The 27,013-nt window shown below is 33.0% G+C and overlaps 1 protein-coding gene across 1 annotated transcript; it reads left to right on the forward strand.

Annotated features, from left to right (window-relative positions):
• Positions 1-1,520: 1,520 nt before the first annotated feature.
• LOC139490490 (uncharacterized) lies at positions 1,521-26,732 on the forward strand. The gene is made up of 5 exons (XM_071277263.1): positions 1,521-1,808; positions 7,910-8,039; positions 8,918-9,348; positions 16,085-16,253; positions 21,619-26,732. Exons 2-5 carry the CDS (start codon positions 7,952-7,954, stop codon positions 25,878-25,880), a joined length of 4,950 nt encoding a protein of 1,649 aa, XP_071133364.1. The 5' UTR covers positions 1,521-1,808; positions 7,910-7,951; the 3' UTR covers positions 25,881-26,732.
• The last annotated feature ends 281 nt before the right edge of the window (positions 26,733-27,013 follow it).

Here is a 27,013-nt window from a genome sequence, read left to right on the forward strand (position 1 = left end):
ATTCATAAAACGATAGAGAGAAAAAAAATCCGGGTTGCAAACTAAAACTGAGGGAAACGTATCAAATATAAGAGAAAACTACGACACAGCAGAAACACAACACTAAAATATAACACACACAGAAACGAACTATAATGTAACAATGGCCATTTTCCTGACATGGTACAGGGCATTTTATGAAAAATGGTGGGTTGAACCTTGTTTTGTGGCATGCCAAACCTCCCGCTTTAATGGCAATGTTAATTATAACATTAAAATGATAACATTACACGACAGGGCTACAATAAATGTAAGCCTCTTTCAACGGATTTTTATAGTTCATTCTTATGTTTATAATGTTTAATACCGCCACATTCAGTATGTATGTGCCTGTCCCAAGTAAGGAGCCTGTAATTCAGTGGTTGCCGTTTGATGACGTGTCACATATTTTGTTATTCGTTCATTTATTGTGCATAAATAAGGCCGTTAGTTTTCTCGATTGAATTATTTTACATTTCTCATTTTGGAGCCATTTATAGCTGAATATGCGGTATAGGCTTTGTTTATTGTTGAAGGCCGTACGGTGACCTATAGTTGTTAATTTCTGTGTCTTGTGAAGAATTGTCTCATTGGCAATCATATCACATCTTCTTTTTTATACTAACTCATTAGATGGATACAAATGGAAATACATAAAAAAAAATTGTTTCCTTCATTTCACTCCATATTATCAATTTTATTCTTTTTTGAATAGACATACATGAATATATAGATACATGTTCATTACGTGTTTCAGATTCTTTCTTATTAGACCGATGTTTTGTTCTCCAATAATTTCGTCTGTTCAAACATACGTTTAAAGTTGAGCATTATGCTTTTCATTGGAATGGAAACAGGAGGAAGGAAAGGCAAACGCAATTTCTCTGCATCTTCTGCCATACTACAGTACCGAAATGCTTCTTCAAAATTATTTTGAGTTTGATAAACAGACGCAATCATATAATAAGCATTCGGATACTGCTTATCACATTTCGGAGCCATAGTAAGATATTTCTGAAACAGGCCCTTCGCCTTTTCTTGATTACTATTTAAATAAGTATATGCGATTCCGTAAAGAGCACTAAATTGAGTATTATCTAAATCGTAGCATTTCTCGTAAATATTTCGCGCTCTCTCATACTGATCTGTAGATACGTAGATTGCACCAAGAAGATAATATATGTCGGCAAGCACATTTCGTTTGAATTGGTTAGTACCTAAATTTCGCCTGAGTTTTAGCGCAAACATTTCTGACGTTTTTATACGTAGTTTCGCACATTCAAAATCAGACAATAGATTATTTTCTCTTTTTTCCGGATTCAATGGCGCTCTTAGGTAAATGATAATTTTGGCGTACTCGGCACAAATATCCTTGGGTCTTAATCTTAGATACTGGTCAATGAGAAGAGATGTATTTTCAGGTCGTCTAAATGAGTCGAATATACTGTTTTCATTGATATATCCATGTACGATACTCTGAAAAGCTGGAGAAAGAGTTTCTCCAAGATATCATAAACAGTTCGTGAATCGTTAAGAAACAAATCCAATAAAATTTCGATAGCACATTATATGTAAAAAATATCCTGTCATCATTTCAATACAATTTTCGTTTTAATTTTTACAAATGAATCGGAGATCAATGTGTTTGTTTACTTATGCATAGATACCGTATGCATGAATGCATCATACATTGAAAGTTTGTATATAATATACCTGTGTGAAAAAAAATGGCAAAGTAAGAGGACATATATAAATGTATATATATATGGTTCTGTGAATAAAAGCATCAGGTAAATATTCTTGTATTTGTTCTGGCTTTTTGTTTGTTTATTTATTTTTATATTTAGTTTTATTTTGCAAAGTCATGTATAGTATCCAGGTATGAAACATTCCGTCAACACTGAGAGAAAGTAAACAGTATTGTGTTGTAAAATGCTCTCTTTATCGTTAACCAAATATTTTTTTTAGTTTTCGAACCTAAGAATCGTTTATTCAGAATTTGGTTATGTTGTTTATGACATATAACGAATTCCATTTTCATACCGTCTAATGATTTTTATCAAAATGAGACAGAAAATCAGAGATCGAATATCAAATATCAGTTTAATATGAATATGAACATTCAATCTAACCTCATTGGTTGATATCTTTGGCGGAAGTACATGTGATACATCCTCATTCTTTCAATATCCAAGCTGTTTAGTTTAAACATATTTTATTTGCTCAAAGCGAAAAAGGATCAGACACAAGTAAAACATACTTATAAAGTCTTCTCCACAATACAATATATATAAAAATACAAATTGAACGTGAGCATACATCATATAATATAAACAACATAAATATAACTAATCTATACTGAAAAAAGTAGAGGGAATGAGGAAAGAACGACAGAGATTAGGTTGATGATGATAATGATGATGATGTGTGTTTTACCTATGTTGATACTATACTACGAGGAATCGTTTTGATCTCTTTATAAAATTGAATACTTGTTTAACAATTTGCACATTTTGATCATAGGAAAGAGTGTCTCTTCCAAAAACCAGTAGTGTTAAGTCCAAATCGCAGCCTTCGGGAAGCCAGCTGAGACCATTAAACAGAATAGCCCTTTCATTTAGATAGAAAGGACAATCAAAGAAAAAATGGTGCATGTCCTCAATATCTAAACCACATTTACATGTTGGATCAGATATAATGTTAGCTCTAAACAAGTCACAATTCAAGAACGATGCCGAACATCTAAATTGGGTTAATATTATGTTCAATTTTCTTGGACCATATAAATAATGTTTTAAGTTAGATTGATTCTCATTTCGAATGTCGTAGTTTTTTAGTTCTACTTTGAATTTTGATAACGAGTCTACATTTCGAACTGCTATGTTCAAATTATTCCAAAGTTTAATTGTTGATGGGATAAAGGATTGGGAAGTTAGAGTCAGCCTGCAAAATGGTAAAATGATATCTTGTCCATTTCGCAAGGGATATTGTGTTGTACTTTGAATTTTAGGGGGCACAAGGTTACATAAATATTCAGGGGCATTATTATTCTGAATTTTATAAAATAATTGTAGTTTTCTTCTTTTTCTTCGTTCCTCTAAAGTTTCCCAACCAACCTCTTTTAAGACCGTCTCAGAGTGTGTGTAAACAGGCAAACCTGTTACAATTCGTGCAGCTTCAAGTTGTAGCTGTTCTAGTTTAATTGAATAACCTTTTCCACAATTGTCCCATACTTCAGTTGCATATTCAAAAATTGGTCTAATAAATACTAGATATAATTTTTCCAAATTTTGTCGGCTAAGTTGATATTTGAGTTTTCGCAGTATATTCAGATGTTTTTTAACACTATTTAATATATTTTCAACATGGTTGTTCCATTTTGCGTCACTTCTAAATGTAACCCCTAGATGCTTATGAGATCGCACAATTGGTATTTCTTTGTTGTTCATAGTAAAATTAAGGTTTTGTATCTCATTATTTGAAAACATCATAATTTCTGTTTTTTCAGGATTGAAAGACATAAGCCACTTTCTTGACCATTCATCCAGCTGTCTCAGGTCACGACTAACAACTGACTGTATAAGTTCCTCGTCATGACCCGAGTAACTGAATGAAGTGTCATCTGCAAATAGTCTGCATAAAGAAGTTAACTGTTCAGCAATATCGTTAATATATATGATAAACAATAAAGGACCAAGAACGGATCCTTGGGGTACACCAGCTGAAACATTGCAAAAAGTAGAGGATGATTCATTAATGATAACCTTTTGTTTTCTTTGATATAGGTAGCTAGTGAACCAATTTAAAAGATTTCCCTCAATGCCATATGCATTCATTTTATGAAGTAAGCCAATATGCCAAACTTTGTCAAAGGCCTTCGAAAAATCACAAAAAACAAAACAGCAAATTTCTTTTGTTTCTAGCTGTGGGAAGGTCGTGCTCCACGTGTTGTCGGAAAAGTAACTATATTCTTTAACTTTTACTTACATTTGCCTTGGTGGCAATATAGCCTTGGTGGCTTTAAGACCTTGGTGGTCATTTATATATGCCTTGGTGGCAAAAGACCTAGGTGGTCATTTATATATGCCTTGGTGGCAATAGACCTAGGTGGTCATTTTTATATGCCTTGGTGACAATAGACCTAGGTGGTCATTTTTATGATTTTTTACATTTGCCTTGATGGCAACAATGAATTAAAAATACTAGCCTTGGGGGCGTCAAGACCTTGGTGGTCATTTATATTCGCCTTGGCGGCTTCTTGATAGAACTAGATGGTAATGTTTGACCTTGGTGGCAAAATGTTATGGGATTTAGACCTTAGGTAGTTATTATCAACCCAGGTGGTCAGATATTTGTTATGCCGTGCGCCGGTTAAACGCAGGGCAATTGTATCGCTATATAAAATATATGTGGAAGTGGGGGCTCTGGCCATTTTGGAAAATTGTAGTTGAAAGGAGAATAATAAATTGTTTATAGGGTAAATAGTTTCTTTTGTTACTTTTGACTGTGTTGTGGACTTTTCATTTATTTTTACATCGTACATACTGATAGAAATGCTGTTTAAGGACTTCGTTAGAAAAGAATAGAATTATTGAGAAAGTGGAATAATTTAGTGTGACATGTCACTTGATATTCATGTTTTTTATCGGAGTGATGTGTATTGAATTATAAGGTGTCTTCGTCGAGGTCCGCGTTCAGCGGTCTGTTTGATTGTACATAGAATTGAATAGAATGTTTTTGTTTTCAGATGGTGTTACCTACAGCTTTGACAGGGTGACGAATGAAGAAGTAATATGATATTGCACGATGATTCATGTCAATGAGTTTGAACAACCTTTTTAAAAGGAAAGGATACTTTCTAATCAGAATATGGTGAGAACAAATTGCAATTGAAGTAATGTTTTGATTTCTGAAAATAGGAAAATAATGCATGGGGAAAATATTGATACTACACTAAATTATGTATGTCTGTGTTGAGAAAAGCAGAAGATGCCAATATGGCACGGTACTAAAAAAAAAAAAAAAAAAATCTATGATGGAAGCAGCTTTATGTTCAAATGAACCTATTTAAAAGTAATGCTAATAATGTTTCCGTAATTTCATGATGTTTTCTATTGGATGTGTAATTAATTTCATTGATGTGTTGAAATATGTCACATAAATCTTTTTGTCATGGGAGATTAAATAATGGTTGCAATATTTTTGTTTTGTTTTGTTTTATCTAAATTGATAAATAAATATAATGTTGAATGATTTTGTATACTAGTACAAATGTATACTTAAATTTTATGTATGGTGAAATTTTTTAATTTAAATTTCTTTGTCTACAGTTCGAGGGACACTGATTCCCTAGTGGTTTTCCACGTGGATTGTAGGCAAAGGGATTTTTCCTTTTCAAAGTGTGACTAATGCTGTCTTTAGTACAAATACACAATTTGTTATTGGTTAATATATTTTCAGTAGACATGTGAAGAATCGAGTGGAAATACAATTGTCAATGTTCCTGATTATGAAGTAAAGAGTGTGTTTGATTCAACAACAGTAAAGAAAGAGACAAGCCAACATAGTTTACACTTGGAGGTTAAGTCCCTTTGCTTACAAGCTTTCCACATGCTGAAGATGTTATTAGAATAATGACAATGTTCATTTTGATATTAGTTCATTGCCTTAACTCAACTTTTAAAAGTCCGTATGTGGTCAAATTCATGAGAATTTATTGAATAATGAACGATTTATAAAGAACTGTTTACATGCATCTTTAAATGTTTAGAAGTGTTTTAAAGTAATTTTAAAAGGAATAATATTTAATAAAAGTGTTGAATTTGTTTTGAGTATTGGGAATACTATTCCTTAAGGGAAAGCCTTGCTAGTGGTATATTTTGAGATTGGCCTGCAAATATGCTGTATGGACTATAGAGTGTTCTATGCCCATAACTTAACATGAACTGGATGCAAGATTATATCAATCACTGAGGATATGTGTATAACCTCATTGGTTGATATCTTTGGCGGAAGTACATGTGATACATCCTCATTCTTTCAATATCCAAGTGGTGGTTGGTTTAAGGGCTATGTTTGGTCAGGCAATACATATTGCCTGTTTGGGTTGATGAGGTTCTTGATAAGTTCCCCCCTCTCCCACCCATAAGTACCAAAATGTGGATATGTTTTTATATTTATATTTCAATATTGGTTTTACATGTATGCATTTTGGGTTGATGAGCACGAGACAACATTAGAAAAACATGAGCATTACCATGGGATCATGTTGACAAAACAAACCTTCGCTTTATCGATTTTCAAGGGAAAGGTCAATTAGGGCAAGTGTATTGGCATGTTTGTGTTTGCTTTTTCATTACAACGGTAAAAATAATATTATATATCTCGGATGTCAATAATGTTGATTATAATGCTTCATTTTATGAGCTCCAGAGTAGTTTTATAACTGAAAAACAACTGTGCACTAGTGAGCTCTTCTGCATTGCATTGTGCATGGTAGCCCACATTTTGGTTTCTGAAACGTTAAGATATTATCTTGTATTCGGTTCTTTCCTCTAGAGTTTTCTATGCCCATAACTTAACATGAACTGGATGCAAGATTATATCAATCACTGAGGATATGTGTATATCGATACCTGTATATGGGTAATGCACTAGGTCATGTTTTTTTTATCTCTGACTGTTTTTGGAGTTCTTACACTAAAACAGTAAATGTGAGATCCTGGATGTGTGCTGATTTTTTAAAATCTTAAGGTGGTACCCAACACTTTCACTAAAGTAAATTTGCCTCGTTTAATTTCATAAAATTTTGACAAAGTATTTACTTTGACCCTTTGACAAGAATATAAAAAATTCAAAGTATTTGAACTAACCAATTTATCAGAAAAAATACACTGGTTATATAGCAGTTTGACAAACACTAATTTTGCATGATTTTTTATAAGTGGTTATTGGATTTGAACTAGCTGTCAGTAATTGCGACTTCTCTTGGATTTGTAATTGTTGTTATTTTTGTTTGGATGTATAAATACTCTGCCACGTTCATTCTAATATTTTAACAGATATTTCTATTTGGATCCATCTGATTGGTTTATCTTTTTTCAACTGATTTTTAAAGTTTGTTCTCATGGTTTACTGTTACATCACTGTTCAAGGATCAGGGAGGTTTGTCGCCTTTAAACGAATTCAACCTGACCGGATTCTGTATGTGCCTGTCCCTAGTAAGAAGTATGTAATTGAGTGATGACCGTTGGTTGCTGTGTTTTAGTTCATTACTTTGTATATGAATTATGCCGTTAGTTTTCTCGTTTGATTTATATCTGTCATTTTAAGGCCTTATATAGTTTCTTTTACGGTATGATATTTGTTCATTGTTGAAGGCCATACGGTTTAGTTGTTAATTTCGGTGTCATTTGGTCTATTGTGGAGAGTTGTCACATTCACAATTATTATTACAATTGCTTATTTTAATATATTAAATTTAAAATTAAAGTGAACACTTCGTGACTGCATTTCTCATGTCATTTACTAATATAGGAAGATGTGGAATAGATCCTTATGAATGTTTGATTGTACTAGTTGTAGGTTTGGAAATTGTATAAACTTTGCGATTTGTATTGATTTAAGTGCTCTCTAAATTTTCCCTTAAACTGAAATGTAGAGTTTTTTTTACTTGTGTTATATCTAGATTCAAAACATCCATGTAGGTCGACGACCATCAAAATTTCAATTCTGAAGGTTGGGGATTCTGGCAAATTTCATAATATCTATTTTTCAACTTCAAGGCTGAATTGTGCAAACTAGTCATACTACATGTGTATACAACCAGGCGTAAACATTGAGTATCTTGTAATCGAATGCTTACATGAAAGTGTAAAAAAAACTGTTTTAGATTTCAGTGCAATGCTAATATTCTGAGATATGATAGAAGAATATGGAGAATTTTCGAAATGGTGGGGACATAGAAGAGGAGTTAAAAACGGAGATAGTAGAAATATTCACATCTGGATCAAATTCAACAGGTTAGTAAAGGTTATAAATATACAATATTATAGTATCATTAAATATTCACAATCATGACCATGCAAGCTTATAAATTAACTCTTTATCGCTTGGATTTGCGATATAGTTCGCCAAAAAGGCATAAACAAATTTAATCTATTGAAATTGTTTTAGTACTTCATAAATGTTTATGGGCTTTAAAGTTTTTATAAACACCAAATCCTTGTTTCCAGAATGTTTGCCTAAAAAACAAAATTCATATTTGATTTCGTGACCAGTCTTGAAATATCACAATGTTTATAATTTATAAGATTTGCCATGCCACATGTGTCAGATATGAAAAAACTCTCCATACAAGTAACAATTTGTACTGAAGTAAGCCATTTTTTTAGTTGAGATACGGCCTTCAACACGAAGCCGCTTTGCTCACACCGAACAGCAGCTTATAAAGGGCCCTAAAACATACTATTTTAAACCATTTAAACGGGAAAACCAACGGTCTAATCTAGATAAATAGAGAAACGAGAAACACGTATGTTCACATTTGACACATTCCCAATTTCCATTCTCAATTTTATTTTAATTTATTTTTAAAAACTTTATGGTCCATTGGTCAATTTTAATGTTCCGTATCTTATAAAATAAAATATAATCCTATTCTCAGATACAAGAAGACACTGTCATCAAAAGTAAATTTAAAAATGGATATTTATCATACACATTTGATACTTACACAAAAAAGCTACTGCTAATAGAAGATTATTCAAATCAGCAGGTGGTGAGTTATATTTTCTTTTCTTCGCAGTACAGTGTACCTTTATAAAATTCATAAATAAAAAAACGATAAATTGATAATGAAATATATTTTTTTGTTAACCATGTAATTTTAATTTTGTAGTGATTATAAATGCTGACCTCGAAGACAATCAGAAAAGATGGCTGATTATTGGTATTAGTATTCAATTGGTTTTATCTCCAACGCTTCGAAAATATACAGAACCATTTGTACACAACTTGTATAACTCAATACAACATGCCCACGGAATTCAGACACAAACATATCCTTCCCAACTAAATCAAGAACCAAACTCAACAAGGGTGCTTAATTATGAAGCTATCAATAACAACCATTTAATACCACGTGCCCATGGACATATTGGTAAATACGACTACAAAGTAATCAATCATGTTGAGTTTTCGAAATTATTCTTGCAAACTTTTATGGCCCAGTACACTGCTTTTGATGAAACATGTGACTTATCAGCGTTATGTGGAATGATTATAAATATTGACAAGTTTCCACAGACAGTAAAGAATGTTGTCGCAAAGGTATGTTATTTTACAGACAGTATAGAATGATACTTTTCAGGTGTGTTATTTTATAGAAAGAACAGAATGTTGCTTCAAAGGTGTGTTATTTCAGACAGTACATAATACGGTACATAATATTGCTCTAAAGGTTTGTTATATGTATGTACCGTACAGATGTTGCTTTAAAGCCTTAATGTGTGTTTTGCAGACCGTATAGAATGTTACTCTAAATGTATGTTATTCCAGGGACTTTCTATATTAATATAAAAATTTCCTTATTATTCTAAGGACAATTATGGAATAATTTGTTAAAGATAATTATGTTATTCTTTAGACCGAACATACTGTTGCTATTAGTTATCAAAGGTACCAGGATTATAATTTAATACGCCAGACGCGCGTTTCGTCTACATAAGACTCATCAGTGACGCTCAGATCAAATCAATTAAAAAGCCAAACAAATACAAAGTTGAAGAGCATTGAGGACCCAAAATTCCAAAAAGTTGTGCCAAATACGGATATGTTATTCTATAGACCGTATATACTGTTGCTATTAGAATATGTTATTCTATAGACCGTACATACTGTTGCTATAAGGATTTGTTATTCTATAGACCGTACATACTGTTGCTATAAGGATATGTTATTCTATAAACCGTACATACTGTTACTATCAGGATATGTTATTCTATAGACCGTACATACTGTTACTATCAGGATATGTTATTCTATAGACCGTACATACTTACTGTTGTTATAAGGATGTGTTATTCTATAGACCGTACATAATATTGCTGAAAAGTATTTATTAATTTAAAAATAAAGATACATAATAAACCTTGCAAAATTAAATATGGGGATTTCGGGTAGAACGAGTGAAGAATATGAAAAATAATATTTTCAAATTGTATTTATTAATTTAAAAATAAAGATACATAATAAACCTTGCAAAATTAAATGCACAATGATAGAAAATGAAACTGTACAGTCCCTGAAAAGAAAAAAAGTAAAAGAAAACTACTAAAATTAAAGCTTGAGTTTCTGAAAATTAAAAAAAGCAAGTAATAATATCAATGTAAACCAATAACAAAAGATTCATGTAACTTATTAAGATTTGCACAGATTTCAACCCGGCGGGCTGCACATTTCAAATGTTGCCAGCCTACGTTCACGTTTCATTGTTCATTATTACTTGCTACTTTAAATTTATATTTTTATAAACTCAAGCTTCAATTTTAGTAGTTTTATATATTTTAAAATTTTAGTTTCTGTTTTACATTTTACTAAAAGATTATTTAAAAATATCATCATATGGGTATATTTTTAATTTATAAAAATTTTATTCTTTAAATTTGCATTAAAATTTTATAATAGTATTAATTTCTATCATGTTTTTCTTTTACAGGGACTGTACAGTTTCATTTTCTATCATTGTGCATTAATTTTGCAATGTTTATTATGTATCATTATTTAATAAATACATCTTGAAAATTTTTTTTACATACTCTTCCACTGTGTACTCTTCACTCGTTCTACACGATATCCCCATATTATCGATAATTTCCGTAGATATTTCACGTTTTATACCCGATCCGATGGCATTTTATTAGAAAACCGGATGTGGGTACGCGCAGCCTAGAACGGCAATTTGACTATTCGTACCCGCATGCGGGTACGCGCAGACACTGCCTTTGAAAAACGACTGTGTAGATTTTATTGAATCAGCAATATTTGAACTCACATGAGGCAAATATTTGTAATTTTGTTAGATATTATTATTGTCTTACTCTTTTTATTCATTTTCTGCTATATCTACTTATAAAACTCACTTTCAGTCGTTGAGTTAACGAAAAACGTCGTTGGACATTTTTCTTATTCCAGCTTAATATGCAGCCACCGAGTCAAATGAAATTTGGCAAAATAACGGCTTTAACGCCACAAAGAACCAACACATGTCGTTGTTCCTGCCAAGAATCAAGAAGATCAGAGCATAAGAAATAATATCACTATACATAAGAGTTAAAACAGTTTTTCATAAATGTAACGTTTGGACATCCGTTTTTTTTCAGATAGCTTTCTTATTTTAATCCTCAAATATACCAGATATATTACTTAGTTTATGATCAAGAGCTGTAAAAACATAATTTAAAACATATATTGAATTTGTTTTAATATTGGTTCGTGTTTTCTAACAATTTTATTTTGTTTTGCAGATGAAATTTCGAAGATTCTGTTTTAAATCCTAGGGGTTGTAGGAACATCGTGCCCACCCGATAATTCCACGTATTATTCTTCCAACAAATAGAAATGTTATATCGACCTTGTCCGGCTGTACAGCTTTATTAGGTCTTTCCACTTTTCTGTTGAAAGACCTATTGTTTTTCTTCTGATTATTTTTTTTTTCTTCTGCCTAATTTTGTTCTTGCGATAAACATTTGTTTCTCAATTAGTCGCTTAGATATTTGGTATATGATATCGAACAGTTTATGCGCTTTTGAAATTTACCCTGCGTAAACGAATACTTTTCTTTGTAGGAGTTATCTCCCCAAACACTGTTTTCCTTGTGAGCGCAACTCCTTCGCAACCGTAAAATATTATGACAAATTTATTTTACAAAATCGCTCGTTATATCCTTCGCATGATTTGTCCTATTTTGACCGAAGTGATATGAACGCTCCATATGAGAGTTATTTCCCCTTATGCATTTGATATAAGTGAATTGCATTTCTAAATGGTAAACCATAATTGATAGAGACCTAGGATCTTTTGATTTGTGGTCCTTGGTTAAAAAAAATGAAAATTAGGTCAAGGTCAAAGGTCAAGGTCATATTCTAATTTTTGAATTTGGCTCATTTCCACTCATTTCCAGAAACCGTATAAGATATCGACAAATTAATTTTTCTAAATTGTTTGTTGCGACATGTCGTAACACGTAAATTTTGATTGCAAGGGTACGTTGAATGTAAAAAGGGGTTTTTCTCCCCTTTGGTATTTAAAAATACGCGTATGGTGATATAACTCATTAACTAAACATAATTAAGACCTATGGTCTTTTGATTTGAGGTTCTTGGTTAATGACCTTGAAATTAATCTCAAGGTCATAGCTTAATTTGACGTTCTAGATTTTAACCTTTGCTTTTACCTAATGTGTATACATGATAAAGCCATGAGACTTTTGGCAAACGGTATCAAACCATTTAACCTTGAAAAAACAACCGGAAGTGACCTTGTGTAAACCAGAAGTAGCTATTTATTGTACATTATTAATATAAAAGTATATAGAACAAGATATTTTTGGAATCAGTGTCAAGTGAATAGTCAAATATTATTGGAAATAGCGTTTTTCAAACCGGAAGTAAGATATTATCTCCCTTATCTAAAAAAATATTGTTTAGAAACCATGTATTTTTGGAATCAGCGTACAATAAGCTATCATTTGACGATTGAAATGACATTTTAAACCTATTTTTACACCTTTCATATTGAAATACATTGTTTTGGTGGAAAGACCTTCAATTGTTCTCTGAACAATTGGTTTTTAATTTTCTTTATCTTTATTCTCTGGCTGATCAGCTTTTTTTTTGTATCTTATGCTGATCAGCTCTTCCACGGCCGGTAATTTTTTAATCTTAGATGGGATCTATAAAATATATAAGTTTCTCACTAAATGTATCCAAAGAGGGTAACCAAAGATTTTGCGACGATGCAAATATTATGCTTTACAATATAAAAAAAAAAATCTTTAACCAATGAATTCAAATAGCAAAAGCTATATACTTATTAAGCTTCATGTAAATTATTTAACAATGAAATACATTAAATATGAAATTTGGAATTTTACCAAGGGAGCTAATAATTAATTAATAACACTGTCTGCCACACAGCATTTCGGGGACTCTCCCTCTTGTATCTTTCCTCCCTCTTTTATGGCTGACTATGCGGGGGCTTTTCTAATTATTGGGGGCATTATGATGACCTATAGTTGTTAATTTCTGCGTCATTTAGTCACAGAGTCTTCCTCGTCGCTTCCCTCAATCTTATTCTCTCACCAATAGTTTCAACAACTAGTCTGATCAAGTCTTGATCAGTAAGGTGCTGAAAAGTGTCATCCTCTATCCTCTCATCTTTAAACTTTTGAAAGATTTGCAGATTAAGTTCTAAGTATAGCAGACGACATGTTGACAGTATGAAAATAAACCCGAAAAAATTGTCCGGCTTCGTATGTTTTCGGTTATTTTCGGAAGTCTACCACACCACATAATGAAAAAAGCACTGAATATAATTGATTAACCACCTAGTATAAAATTTTTTGAACCAAACATAAAACATTTTGACCACTGATCATAAAGTTGTTTGTACTGAGCATAATATTTATTTTACAGAACATAATGATCAGTCTACAGAACATAATATTTATTTCACTCAACATAGTGATAACAGTACTGATTATAAAGTGTGTTTGACCACTGAATATTTCGGTTTCTGTAGTCAACACAATGAGAACCTACTGAACATAAAGACAAAACTGCTAAGTATATTGATTAAAGTGCTGAATATAATACCAGATCTGCACAATAATTATATTATAATTATTCTTCTGATCATTATGATGTTACTGCTCAACATAATTGTTATACTACTGAACATAATGAAAAGGGCACTCATAATCGAGAAAAAAACGCTGAAAATAATTTAATGATCACAGCATATACTAAATATGAACAACGGAAGACAGCTATGGCGTTCCATACAAAAGGTATGTTAATCTTGGCGCGGGGTGTTTGGGCTTTACCATTAGACATTTCCTCTTTTTTTTATTGACATTTGCGCTTTTGAAAACAAATGTCATTTGCGCTTTACAATGCTTGCTTCTAATGACTCCTATCCTATTTTATCATGGCTTAGGAGCGGTCAAACTGATACAAGTGTTTATCAAAATTTTAAGCGCAAATGTCCATAGCGTTTTTTAATGCGCTAATGTCTTTTCGTGTTCAGGTAACAACGCACAAAAGTCCTGAGTCCGTTATTCTATAGACAGTACAGAATGATGCTCTAAAGGTATTTTATGGTCCGCTGAGAGCAAACACAATCTTACACAAGTTATATTGATTCAGGCCACATATGTGACAGTTTATGTTTCAAAATCAATCATATCGAAAGATACATGTATACAATGTGCAAAATTGAAGTAGAATTATAATAAAGAAGATGTGGTGTGATTGTCAATGTGACAGCTCTTCACAAGAGACCATATGACACTTAAACTATCAACTATAGGTCACTGTACGTTCAACAATGAGCAAAACCAACATCGCATAGTCAGCTATTAATGGCTGGCCCGTGTTAAGTGAGATCAATATTTCTTGCACTAAAAAGACACCCTTGTGAATTTCGAAAAAAGCAGGCTAATGCCGCTACAAAGCAGATATCGTACGCGCATTGTGAAAATGGATTAGTATAAGTTGAAATAACTTGTTTCCCAATCGACAACAAATAAATATCTTGAGTAAAAGATAAGAAGAAACTATCTACATCGGCTGAAAAACATTTTTTATGTATGTACATATCTCCTCGGTTCAACTTTCTCTAATCATTTGCTTCAGGGAAAGAAAAGCTATTATTATATTTTCAATAACCCTTTCCGTATTGATTTTTCATGCAGCGATTTTAAAGTATACCAAACGGAACTAAAATTGTAGCAGATGTAGGTTTTACGTCAAAAACACAGCAAATTGTATATGCGAATCCAGGGGGGGGCTGGGTTGCCCGGGCCCCCTCCCTTTCGTGGGAAAAATTTGATTGATTATATAGGGAATCACTGAAACATGACTGGAGTGAGCCCCTAAGGTCAATCAACGGGCCCCCCTTATGAAAAGATCTGGATCCGCCACTGGCAATCAAATGGCAAAAACATATAAGGACATCTAGATGACGGCATATAGTTTTCAAGAATAGATGAGTGTCAAAGTCTAAACCGTCACTAATTCATATCAAATTTAACAGAAACGATCAATCATTAAGGGGGTAGGCCTTGGTAACACCAAAATTTTCCTCTCGTTTATTTGCTGGTCTTGTATTTACATCATTGAAAAGGTAGGGGTCCATGCATCATCTACTAAAGTCTTACGGAGATTCACCGTATCATTTTATGTGTAGCATATATTGAATATGACCGGTTTTGGGGTACCAGGTCTACCCCCTTATTCTCCAAATTATGTTACAACTTTTTGAAGAAGACTAAATGTAAAAAAAGAGTTGATACTTTAAAACTTACCAATCTTTTAATGTATAAAGGCGTATTTATCCCTTTCATTACCCTACAATAAACTTTTCCAGAACCGTGAATAGCAGAATATCATCTGCATATTGCAAAACATTGTCGTTAATTGGTGGGGTTATGTGTTTAAACAGTAACTGTTATTGACCAATCAAATCGGTATATATCATTTTATCTGCACGAAAACGCCATCCAATTAATCGTGTTGCCTTAAGTAATAATTGGGATAAAGTGTTAACGGTTCAGAAAAATATTTGGCATGAAGAGGCTCGCGAGTGAAAAAAAGGAATATTCAAAATGTCAAATACCATAACATAGAGGGGAAGTTGAGGCATTGTGCATATGGAGTTGACGGTTTAACCTGTTTTTTTATAAGAAAATAGTTCTTATTAGATTATGAAATAAGGAAGTTTAATATACATTTAATTTACAATTTTTTATTACTTTGTTTTATTTTAATAATTCAATGTTTTAAAGCTACGTTCGGATGTACGGAACCCATGGGCACATTGTAATTTTGATGAATGGAACTCCCTTAGATATCAAACTGCATTCCAGATATTGCATCAATTGGTTGGATGTCTACAACTGTCCGCAACAGATGAAGCTCCGATTCTTGCAGAATTGACTAAATGGGAAACAAACGGTAATTTTTTTGAAAGTATATTGCAGTATTTGGAATGAAGTTACAAATTCAATTTGTTTTAATCCAACAACTATTTCATTTTGAAGATAATGAAGGTGTATACTTTAAGATTCTACTGAGTATCTATAACCTTATTACCTCAGTCTATTTTTATAACATTTGAGAGGGGGTCAAGATTCAATTTTTATTTTTTTTTGCATTCAAACTTTAAAGTATGTTCAACTACAAATATTAAAGTAAAAACAAATGGGATTAAATAATGGATAGAGGAATGGTGACTGGATAAACCAAGGGTGATTGGAATAACTCAAAATGCAGGTGGTGTAACAGTGAAAATCGATATTTGAAGGAGGGGTAACTACTGAATTAGACAATTAAGCGGATTTGTTATAACATGATCAACACGAATGTTGCCACATGTGGAGCAGGATCTGCCTACCCTTCTGGAGCATCTGAGATCACCTCCAGTTTTTGGTGGGGTTCGTGTTGCTTATTCTTTAGTTTTCCATGTTGTGGCATATGTACTAATAGTTGTCTGTTAGTCTTTTTCATTTTTAGCCGTGGCTTTTTCAGTTTATTTTCGATTTATGAGTTTGACTGTCTCTCTGGTATCTTTCGAACCTTCATTGAAGCAACAGAGACGTAGAGAAAATGCTCATATCTTTTAATCTCATTTTGGAGAGTTGAAAGATCTTTTCTGAACTGGGTTTCATAATTAATATACAACAATGATGTAATGATCTAATGCAAAACTGTTGACTGTACTTAAATTGTGTCATGGGTCTTCAACTGCGTGTTGATGTGATATATATGCATTGCAACTATTTCAGTAACTTGCTTATGTTTACCACATATATTAAACATGATAAACATAATAAAAGCACAAAATCTAGGTATAAACCTTACTGGAACGATGATTTGTCTTCACAATGGACTAAAGTGTGTGCATGTGAAAAGAAATGGTTGCGCTGTAATGGTCCGAGCGGCACAAAACAAAGATTATAAACAGATTATTGTGTGGAAAGGAAGACATTCGATTGTCTTAACAGAAAATATAAGCGGAAACACCAAATAACAGAGCGAAAGAAATTAGAAGAAAAACTATGTACATCAAATCAGCGCAAATTTTGGAAGTCGGTTGGTAAAATTGGAATCGCAAGTGAACGTTAACCATGTATTCCGATGGCGGAATTAGGTCCAAATGGAAATGTAAATACGAATAAAAACGACGTTCTTAATAAATGGAAAAGAGACTTTCAAAATTTATTTCAACGCAATGGTGGAGATAGTAGCCAACTTAATGCATCTACTTTCAACACAGAAATAGACGTTACGCCGCTAAATCAACCAATTTCAAGAGACGAGGTCGTAAATGCCGTAATAAACGCTTAATTACGAAAGGCCACGGGAATAGATGAAATTTCGATGGAAGTTTTAAAGAATGACGCGGCAATAGACTTACTTTATCAAATTATCAGTGGTTGCATTAATCTTGGAAAAGTTCCGTATCAGTGGAATAGTGGTATCATCAATCCAATTTTAAAACCGGGATCTGACGACGATAGAAATCCTATGAACTACAGGGGAATCACTTTGGTTTCCGTGCCGTGTAAGATATACTGTTACATTTTAAACACGAGACTAAGCTCTTGGCTGGAAAATAACGAAATTCTGTGTGATGAACAAAATGGGTTCCGCCGTAACCGTAGTTGCGAAGAACATATTCACACGCTTCATTCTATTCTGAATGACAGAAAAATATCAAAAAAGTCAACTTACGTATGCTTTGTAGACGTGAAGAAAGCTTTTGACACCGTTGAACATCATATTCTGTGGTTTAAATTACAACGTGTTGGTGTCCGTGGACAGTTCTTATCTGCGATTCAATCCTTGTATAATGACCTAAAATGTACCGTTCGTATCAATAGTGACCAGACCCCTTGGTTCAGTGTAGATGCCTGTGTGAAGCAGGGCTGTATCCTATTGCCCACTTTGTTTTCAGTTTACATCAATACTTTGCAGATCGTATAAATTCTCTAGAATGTGGAGTGCATATTGACGATTTCCGTCTCAGTTTATTGCTCTACGCGGACGATATAGCGCTAATAGCTCAAGATAAAGAAAGTCTACAACGTATGTTAAATGTAGTAACCGAATGGTGCGCTGAATTGAAGTAATCCGTAAACATTGGCAAAACTAACTTTGTCCATTTCCGTCCACAGTCATTCTTACGTTCAGATTTTACGTTTCGATGTTCTGGAAAAAATATTGACTACATTGATTCATACAAATACCTTGGAGTGTGGATGGACGAACATTTAACTTTCGTAAAACATGCAAAAGAACTGACCAAAGCAGCGAGCCGTGCTTTGGGTGCTTTAATTACAAAAACTCCATTCATGGGAGGGATGACTTTTAAAGTGTACAATAAACTGTAAACGTCCGTTGTTGAACCAATTTTACTTTATAGTAGTGGTATCTGGGGCAGAAAATCGTTCAGTGCCATATGACAGCAGTACAAAACCGAGCATGTAATTTTTTCTTATCGGTGGGAATGCGCACATCGAACGTAGCTTCACGCGGTGATATGGGATGGACTTCGCCAATAACCAAACAAGGAATAAATTATTGTAGACTTTTGTGCAAATTGATCCGTACTGACCAGCAAAGAATTTCATACAAAACTTTTAAATGGACGTCTAGAAGAAGAAAGGGTTGGTCATTTGAAGTGCATAAGATTGTTGACCGGATCAGACGTATGATTTAACATTATCGACTAAATCAGTTACATATGATAAGTGAAAAACTATGTGAGCTGGACAACTCAGAATGGTATGAAGAACTTTTTGATGACCGTCGTAATATAAAAAACGGAAACAAATTGCGCACTTACAGATGTTATAAACAATGTGTGAAAACAGAACCTTATGTGCTTTTAAACATTTCTAAACAGGAAAGGCGTGTTATGGCTCTGTTTCGCTCCGGGGCTCTACCGCCATCGCACGAAACTGGCAGATACTCCAGGCCGCCTACACCCGTAGAAGATAGACGTTGTTTGTTTTGTGAAAGTTGCAGTGAAGATACTGAAAAACATTTTCTGATGGATACACACTTTATGACGATATTCGGTATAACCTTTTTCATGAATGTTCAAAATTAATTAAAAAAATTTTCAGCCTTGATATAGATAACAAATTTATTGAAATTATGAACTGTTCTGATATACAATATTTCATATGCAAATTTTTATATAAATTTTTCTGGCGAAGAAAATTGTTTAACTGCTCTTCATGAAATTTTTACTAGCTTCAGAGTTTTAATAATTTAATTTTACCAGGACAGTCAGATTTCGACAATTTTCATATATATATATATTTATTGAATATAGTGATTTTTAATTTTAATGGTGACTTTTTTTGTGACTTGTATGTTTTTACGGAATATATTTGAAATTTTTATAGAATTTTAAGCTTTTTAGTGTCTCATAAGTCGTTTTTATGGCTTAATATTGATTGTTTTATGTGTATATATTTATATAATGTTGCTTATATTTATGTCAATCAATATGTGACACTTTAATAAACTATTTACTTACTTACTTACTTACATGATCACAAAGAAAGTAATTACACAATCCTGATTTGATTCTTGATTGATTCTATTAAATTATGAACATTAAATCTTGTATCTGTCTTATTTGTAGAGCTCATTGCAATTTTGGGGATTAAAACAATACTTGTCATATCATCGCAATTTGTGTAACAATTCATTATGGATAATTCATCTGTATCAAAGTTTCTTATTTAATAAAAAAAAATAATAGGCAATTGTGCTGCATATCTATCTAATTTATAAACAAAATCATCGGTAATTTTTTTCCCAACAAATTGAAATGAAATATCATCATACAGAAACTAGGTTATTATCGTTGTGTTTTTAAAAAATAAAATAAGAAATTCCCGTGCCGGTGGGATAGGGAGCTTACATATGATGACAGATATGACAACCTTTATTGTTCTGTGTTGTTTATTAACTTAGATCAAACACTCATGTGTGATATGGCTATTCTTAATCACAAAATGTTATTATTTCTTTGTTTATTTAACCCCCTTAATTTATCCTTTACAACCTATCTAACACCTTTATTTTAAACTTTACAAGCATATTTTAAAATTATTTTCTCTGTTATTCGACAATCAAATTTGCGAAACTTAACCCCCTGAGATCACCCCTAGTTTTTGTTGGGGTACGTGTTGTTTATTCTTTAGTTTTCTATGTTGTGGTATGTGTACTATAAGTTACGCAGTGTGCAATTGTCCTAATACGAGAATTTATTGACCCAATAAATTCTCGTATTAGGACAATTGAACACTGTGTAACGAATTTATCCTGATTTTGTTATACATTATTACATATTATTATATTTAAATTCAATTTTAGGACAATATCAACCAAAAATATTACATTCCAGCAGCACCTGCATACGGGGTATATATCTCCCAATTGATACGATGTTCCCGTGCTTGCATTTCCTATCATGATTATCTTGATAGAGGGTTGCTGCTCACAAGGAAACTATTGAACCAAGAGTTCGAAATGGTGAATTTAAAATCATCCTTTCGTAAATTGTACGGACGCCATCACGAGTTTGTTGACCGTTATGGAATAACCGTTTCACAAATGATATCGGATATGTTCCTTACGTCGTAACTACAAACCCTTCCCTTTCATGAATGTGACCTACCGAATTAGACTATTTACCGGATTTTTTATCACATAAGCAACACGACGGGTGCCACATGTTGAGCAATATCTGCTTACCCTTCCGGATCACCTGAGAACACCCCTAGGTTTTTGATGGTGTTCGTGTTGTTTATTCTTTAGTTGTCTATGTTGTGTCATGTGTACTTTTGTTTGTCTGTTAGTCTTTTTCATTTTTAGCCATGGCGTTGTCAGGTTTTTTTTTTTAGATTAATGAGTTTGACTGTACCTTTGGTGTCTTTGTCACTCTTTCATAGATATTTAATCTGAAACTGTGAAAAATTAAAAATATTAAGACTATAAAGCAACTAAATTTTTATTATTTGTTTTAGGTCAATGGTATAAGGGAGATAATTCCAATTGACGTAATAAATAAGGGAGATAATTTCAATTAACGTGAAAAAAATTGTACTGAAATTTATTCGGACAATATAAACCAATCAAATTGCGAGAAATTACTCTAAATCAGGATAAAATTGTTTGTCTGTTTGTCCTTTTCATTTTTTGCCATGGCGTTGTCAGTTTATTTTCGATTTATGAATTTGACTGTCCCTCTGGTATCGTTCGTCCCTCTTTTAAAGAAGCTTTATTTTTCTATTCTCAGGATTTATGTTTCTACAAGGCTATGCAGTAAACCAGGAAATTGTAAAAGAAATCCGACAACATACACGTGCTTTGGCTGATTTTACTTTAAAAATGAAATCGGGTATGGACTTGACATTTCAAAAGGTGCATGATGCGATGTGCAAAATAAATGACGAAATAATGTTAGCTTGTAGTCGTATTAGCAGTATTGAATCAAAACAAAACGAACAACAAACAGATATTGGTAACTTGAATAAAGACGTTAGTGTTTTATATGATAGGACATTAGCTATTGGAAACGTCCAAGACGAACATGCACTGAAGATTGCAGAAAATGTTTCCAACACAGTCGCAATTGCTAAAAGTGTTAAGATATTAAATATAGGGAATGAATCTACGGTTAAAAAAGTGAGTAAGCTTGAAAACGAACATAAAATAATAAAGGACGATATATCGGACATAAAAACAAACATAACTGAAATAAAGGATAACATTGAAGATTTAAAAAATTATATGCCGATGACTAAACCAAGCGGTGGAAAAATGTTTTATCCACCAAATCGACAAGAAACATTTGTTGCTCGAAAACTGGAATTATGTAAAATCAATGACAGCTGCATTGATAAAAGAGATGGAAATCACACTTTGGTGATATGCGGTTTAGGTGGTTCTGGAAAGACAACGCTTGCAATTGAATTTGCATGGCGGTCACAAGAATTCTATCCAGCCGGTGTGTTTTGGATGTCAGCAGAGACACAAGATACATTAGAAGATTCACTGACAACATTAGCAATAGATGTTGATACAACTGGAAAAGACTTTAGAGAAACCTTTAAAAGAACCCTCAAATGGTTGTCAAGATTGAACGAAAGATGGCTTTTAATTGTTGATAATACCGACGAGGAATACCTTTCTGACAATATTAAAGAATTATTAGGATCTTGGAAACGGAAAACTCGTGGGCATATCATTGTAACTAGCCGACGTGAACCTAATGCAATTGAAGATTCGATGCTTGTAAAGATAGAAGATTGCATTTGTCTAAATGTTTTTGCAAAAGAAGAAGCATTAGATTTTCTTACACGAAGAACAGGAATAAGTTGCGACATTGAAGGCGGTATCATAATTTCACTAGTAGACGAGCTTGGGGGTTTGCCATTGGCCTTGGAACAAGCAGCGGCCCACATAAAAAGCATAAAATGCTCTTTTAGTGAATACGTTAGCAAATTCGAAAAGAAACGATTGAAATTATTGAAGTCAGCACCCTCTATATTGAAAATGGACAAGAATAGGCTAGCGATAACGACAACTTGGCAACTGAACTTTGAATACATTTCTATGCAATCAAAAAACGAAGGCCTTGGTATGGCTGCTGCAACAGTTATGTTGATTGCATCTTTTTTATTCGCTGATGATATTCCTAAAGAACTTTTTAATGTAGGAAGTCCATTTGTGGAAGATAGCAATTTGGTTGAAGTTCTTGGGGATGGAATGGGATGTAAACAGATAATTGAAATCTTGACTAGATTCTCTTTGTTTCAGCGAGTAGATGATACGTCTCTATCAGTTCATAGGTTAGTTCAGGAGGTCATTAGAGATAATATGCTCGACCAAGATCGATGTTTGATTCTTCAACACGCTATACGTATGGTAAATAAAGCGTTACACTCTAGCCAATCTCCTGCAGATGTTCTTTACAACATTGCTTTAAACACAAGGGTTGAAAGAGAATCACTCGTCAAATGGAACAAGTTTGCAGCCAATGCAAATGCAATAAAGTTATTTGTTTTCAATCTTAAGAAAGATGATATCCAGGAAAACCAACTTTTGTTTAACAAGGAAGTTTTGAAGATATTACAGACAACAGCATTATATCACAGCATTTATCAACGACAAGCTATAGCACTTGCAGACCAGGCTCAGATGATTCGAATAATGACAACTATTAACGTTGATACAAAATGTTACAATGACCTTACAAGTATAAAGATACCACTCCTCCAACGAGACAGGGAGACAATTTTAGACTGTTTAGTATCTATTTTACCTGTAAAAACTGAAGAAACTTGTAACATTACAACAGTCATCACATCTGAAGCTGATACCTATAGAATACTTGGAAATGAAGCATTCAAAGAGAAGAGGTATCATGAGGCTATACGATATTACACCGAAGGCATGAGGTCCTGCCCTATTAAATATATTGATAAAAGATTATTCTCGAACAGAAGTTTAGCTTATATTCGCATTAGAAACTTTTTTCATGCCTTTTCTGATGCAAATATGTGTATTGAAATTGCACCTGATAATTGGAAAGGATACTGTTGGAAAGCCTATGCCGTTTCGGGAATGATAGAAGATGGATTGTTTCCTCCTACCATGGAAGCTATGGGTCTAGCTTCTGCATGTATTGCATCATATAGATATCCTCCTTGTATCTTTAAATACTACATGAAAATTTGTTATCCCGTAATGAATTATAAACTGGTAGAAAAACCAGAATGTTTACGACAAGACATCATGTGTATAACAGACAGACCATTTACTACATTGCTGTTGCGGAAAGGAAAGTATGTATTCACTGAACAACTCATTACAACAAAAAGTATCCAGGTCATTGGTATAGAAGACGGCATTGATATTGACACAGGTCCAGGTTTCGAAATTCGTCGTGTTCCAAGAATTACAGCTGATATTGAACCTGAGAAAACGATAAAAACACATTTTGAAAACGTAAATTTTGTTTCGGGAAATAGTATTACGATTAATGCGAATTCTAGTGCAACATTTTATAAATGTACATTTTCGAACGGGAAAAAAGGTTGTGATGCTTTTCCAAAGTGCACAGGCAATAAAGGATGTATCAATCCAATGAAATGCAAAAAAAACTACCAGGAAGATATTTTGCTTTTTGGAAATGTTTTTTTTGGTGAAACTGGTTTTCCTGGAATAGTTGCAGACAACGGAGGAACTGCATATCTAGATACATGTGTGCTAAAAGGGTGTGGAGGTGGTGGCGTTTTGTCAGTAAGAAAAGGTTCTTTCTTGGAAGTAAAAAAATCCACTATTCAAAATATGAGACAAATGGGAATAGAAGCCAGAAATGAAGGCGCAGTTAAAGTAAGTAAAAATACCATATCACATAATCAGACACATGGAATTGCTATTGGACCAAATGGTTATGGTTTTATAGAAGAAAATATAATTCAAGGAAATGGGTCTGAAGGCATATGGTGTGGACGGGTATTTGATTCACATAAATCTAAAACAATGAACGAAAATGGTGCTTCAAGAGCTGTTTTGATTAATAACGATATAGGACAAAATGGTCTTTCAGGTATATCATGTAATGGTTGTTACATCGAAATCAAAGGAAATAGAATCTTTTCTAATAATTATTGGGGCATGATTGTGAGAGCGAGATCTTCTGCTTATATTCTTAATAATGACATTTTTGATAACAAATGTGGTGGAATCAGACATGACCAAAACTATACTGCTTCAGTAATAATTGATGGGAACACAATAAGAGACCACACTGGCCCAGGTGTTTATACAGTGAATTCAACAGAAGTCTTTAACATAAAAAATAAGTCGAACGTGTCAGCTATTTATGTGGGGAGCGGTGAAATATTTGGATATTCAAGACCGCCGATAATAACTAGTACCAATTTTCTTAGAAATAATGATGAAGTGAGACAACATCCAAAAGATGACGTTCGTTTGGTCGAAGCCTGTAGTTTTTGCCGTCATGTTTTTCAGAATATGAAATCATGTGCAAAATGTAAAAAAGCAACATACTGTTCAAAAGAGTGTCAAACTAAACATTGGATTCTACATAAACATATGTGTAAGCTTTTGAGCAGTGCATACGTTGTAGAAGTTCAGATGTCAGAAACGGAAATAAATTGTCTTGGGGGACCTCCATCCCAACGTGGTCCTGATATGTTATACGTCAGAACATTTAATTCTAAACTTAAAGGAATATTAGAAGGATCACCCCCAGACAGAAGCAGTTGTAAGCGTTTTATAGTAAAGATTCAATCTGGAAAGGAATATCAATTTCCAAATCCACAGAAAAAACTAATTGTTTATGACCAAACTGTGACACTTGACATCCAGTTTGTTAATCCAACTTTGTACCATCTTTGTATGGAATGCGGAGTACTTGCAAGTAGAAAATTAACCACGAAAAAAATATTTTGCTGGGCATCATTCAAAAATAATGGAAAAACCCTGTGTTTCCATACAGATAACCTTCCTCCATTTCAAACGTGGTGACAAATTAGATTAAATCTAAGGAGACTAACTCCAAGGACTGTAGTCATGTACAATGTTTATTTAGTGTAGTTATAAAACGTTCGATTCATATTCTATTACCAATCAAAGACGTTTCTGTGGCAAAACTACACAAATCATATATTTCATGATAAAGGTATACAATGTATTACTTAGTTAACTAGGTTACTATTTTGACGGAGGAGGAGTGTTTCATCTGGAAAAGAATCATCAGTGACGTTCGAAAAAAAATGAAAAAGGCAATATTCAGTTGGAATTTTTTTTAAATGATAAAATATTATCTATATTTTAATTTCCGTCTGATCGTAAAAAGTTTCTAGCCCTTTAATAGGGTACCCCCTCATTTTACGGTTTTGGGAAGTCACCTTAAAATCTAAAAAATGTCAGGTTCTTTGCGTAAATATTTTCGATGCACATATCGGTATGATAAAGACATAAATATAATACCATCCCCGAATAAAACTTTTAAATTAAAAGTTGGCAGTTTTTTAAATGGAATCTCGATACATTTTTCTTTTAAAATGAAAAAAAATGATTCAAAAACAGTTTCACATTTGGAGGACAAAATATTTTATTGCTATACTGCATGAAAATTTTGATGGGAAAATTCCATACAATTTTGTCAAAAAACTGAAAAATGAAAACATCACATGTATCTTTTTCTTAATGCTAAATTTTGATATCCGTCAATCAGTTAAATCATTTTTTTTCTTCTCCACAATGAATTTAATAGTTTTGATGTAATTATGTACATTTATTTGATTAGTTTATCATTTTTTTGGTTTTTTAAGTGTGATTTGTGTATTGTCTGTAAATAAGTTGTATTTTTGTTGATCCATTTTGGACTTTTTATAATATTGTGTGCTAAATAAAAATACATTGTATGTCAATTTTCAACCTCAGAGCAATAACTATGCCTGCGAGTGGTCGGGAAAGAAGTTTGATCGTCATTTTATTTTGATGGTTTTATGAGAATAAACTATTCACCTATCTATATCCCTCCCTACGCCTATATCACCCTGCTCAGTCGCTCCGTGATTCCGATATCACGGCTTTGAAACGAGAGCAGGCATTATCAGCGATGAAACAATGTTTGAGGAAAAATTATCAGCGAC

This window comes from Mytilus edulis, chromosome 10, assembly GCF_963676685.1.
Source record: "Mytilus edulis chromosome 10, xbMytEdul2.2, whole genome shotgun sequence".
Lineage (NCBI taxonomy): Eukaryota > Metazoa > Mollusca > Bivalvia > Mytilida > Mytilidae > Mytilus > Mytilus edulis.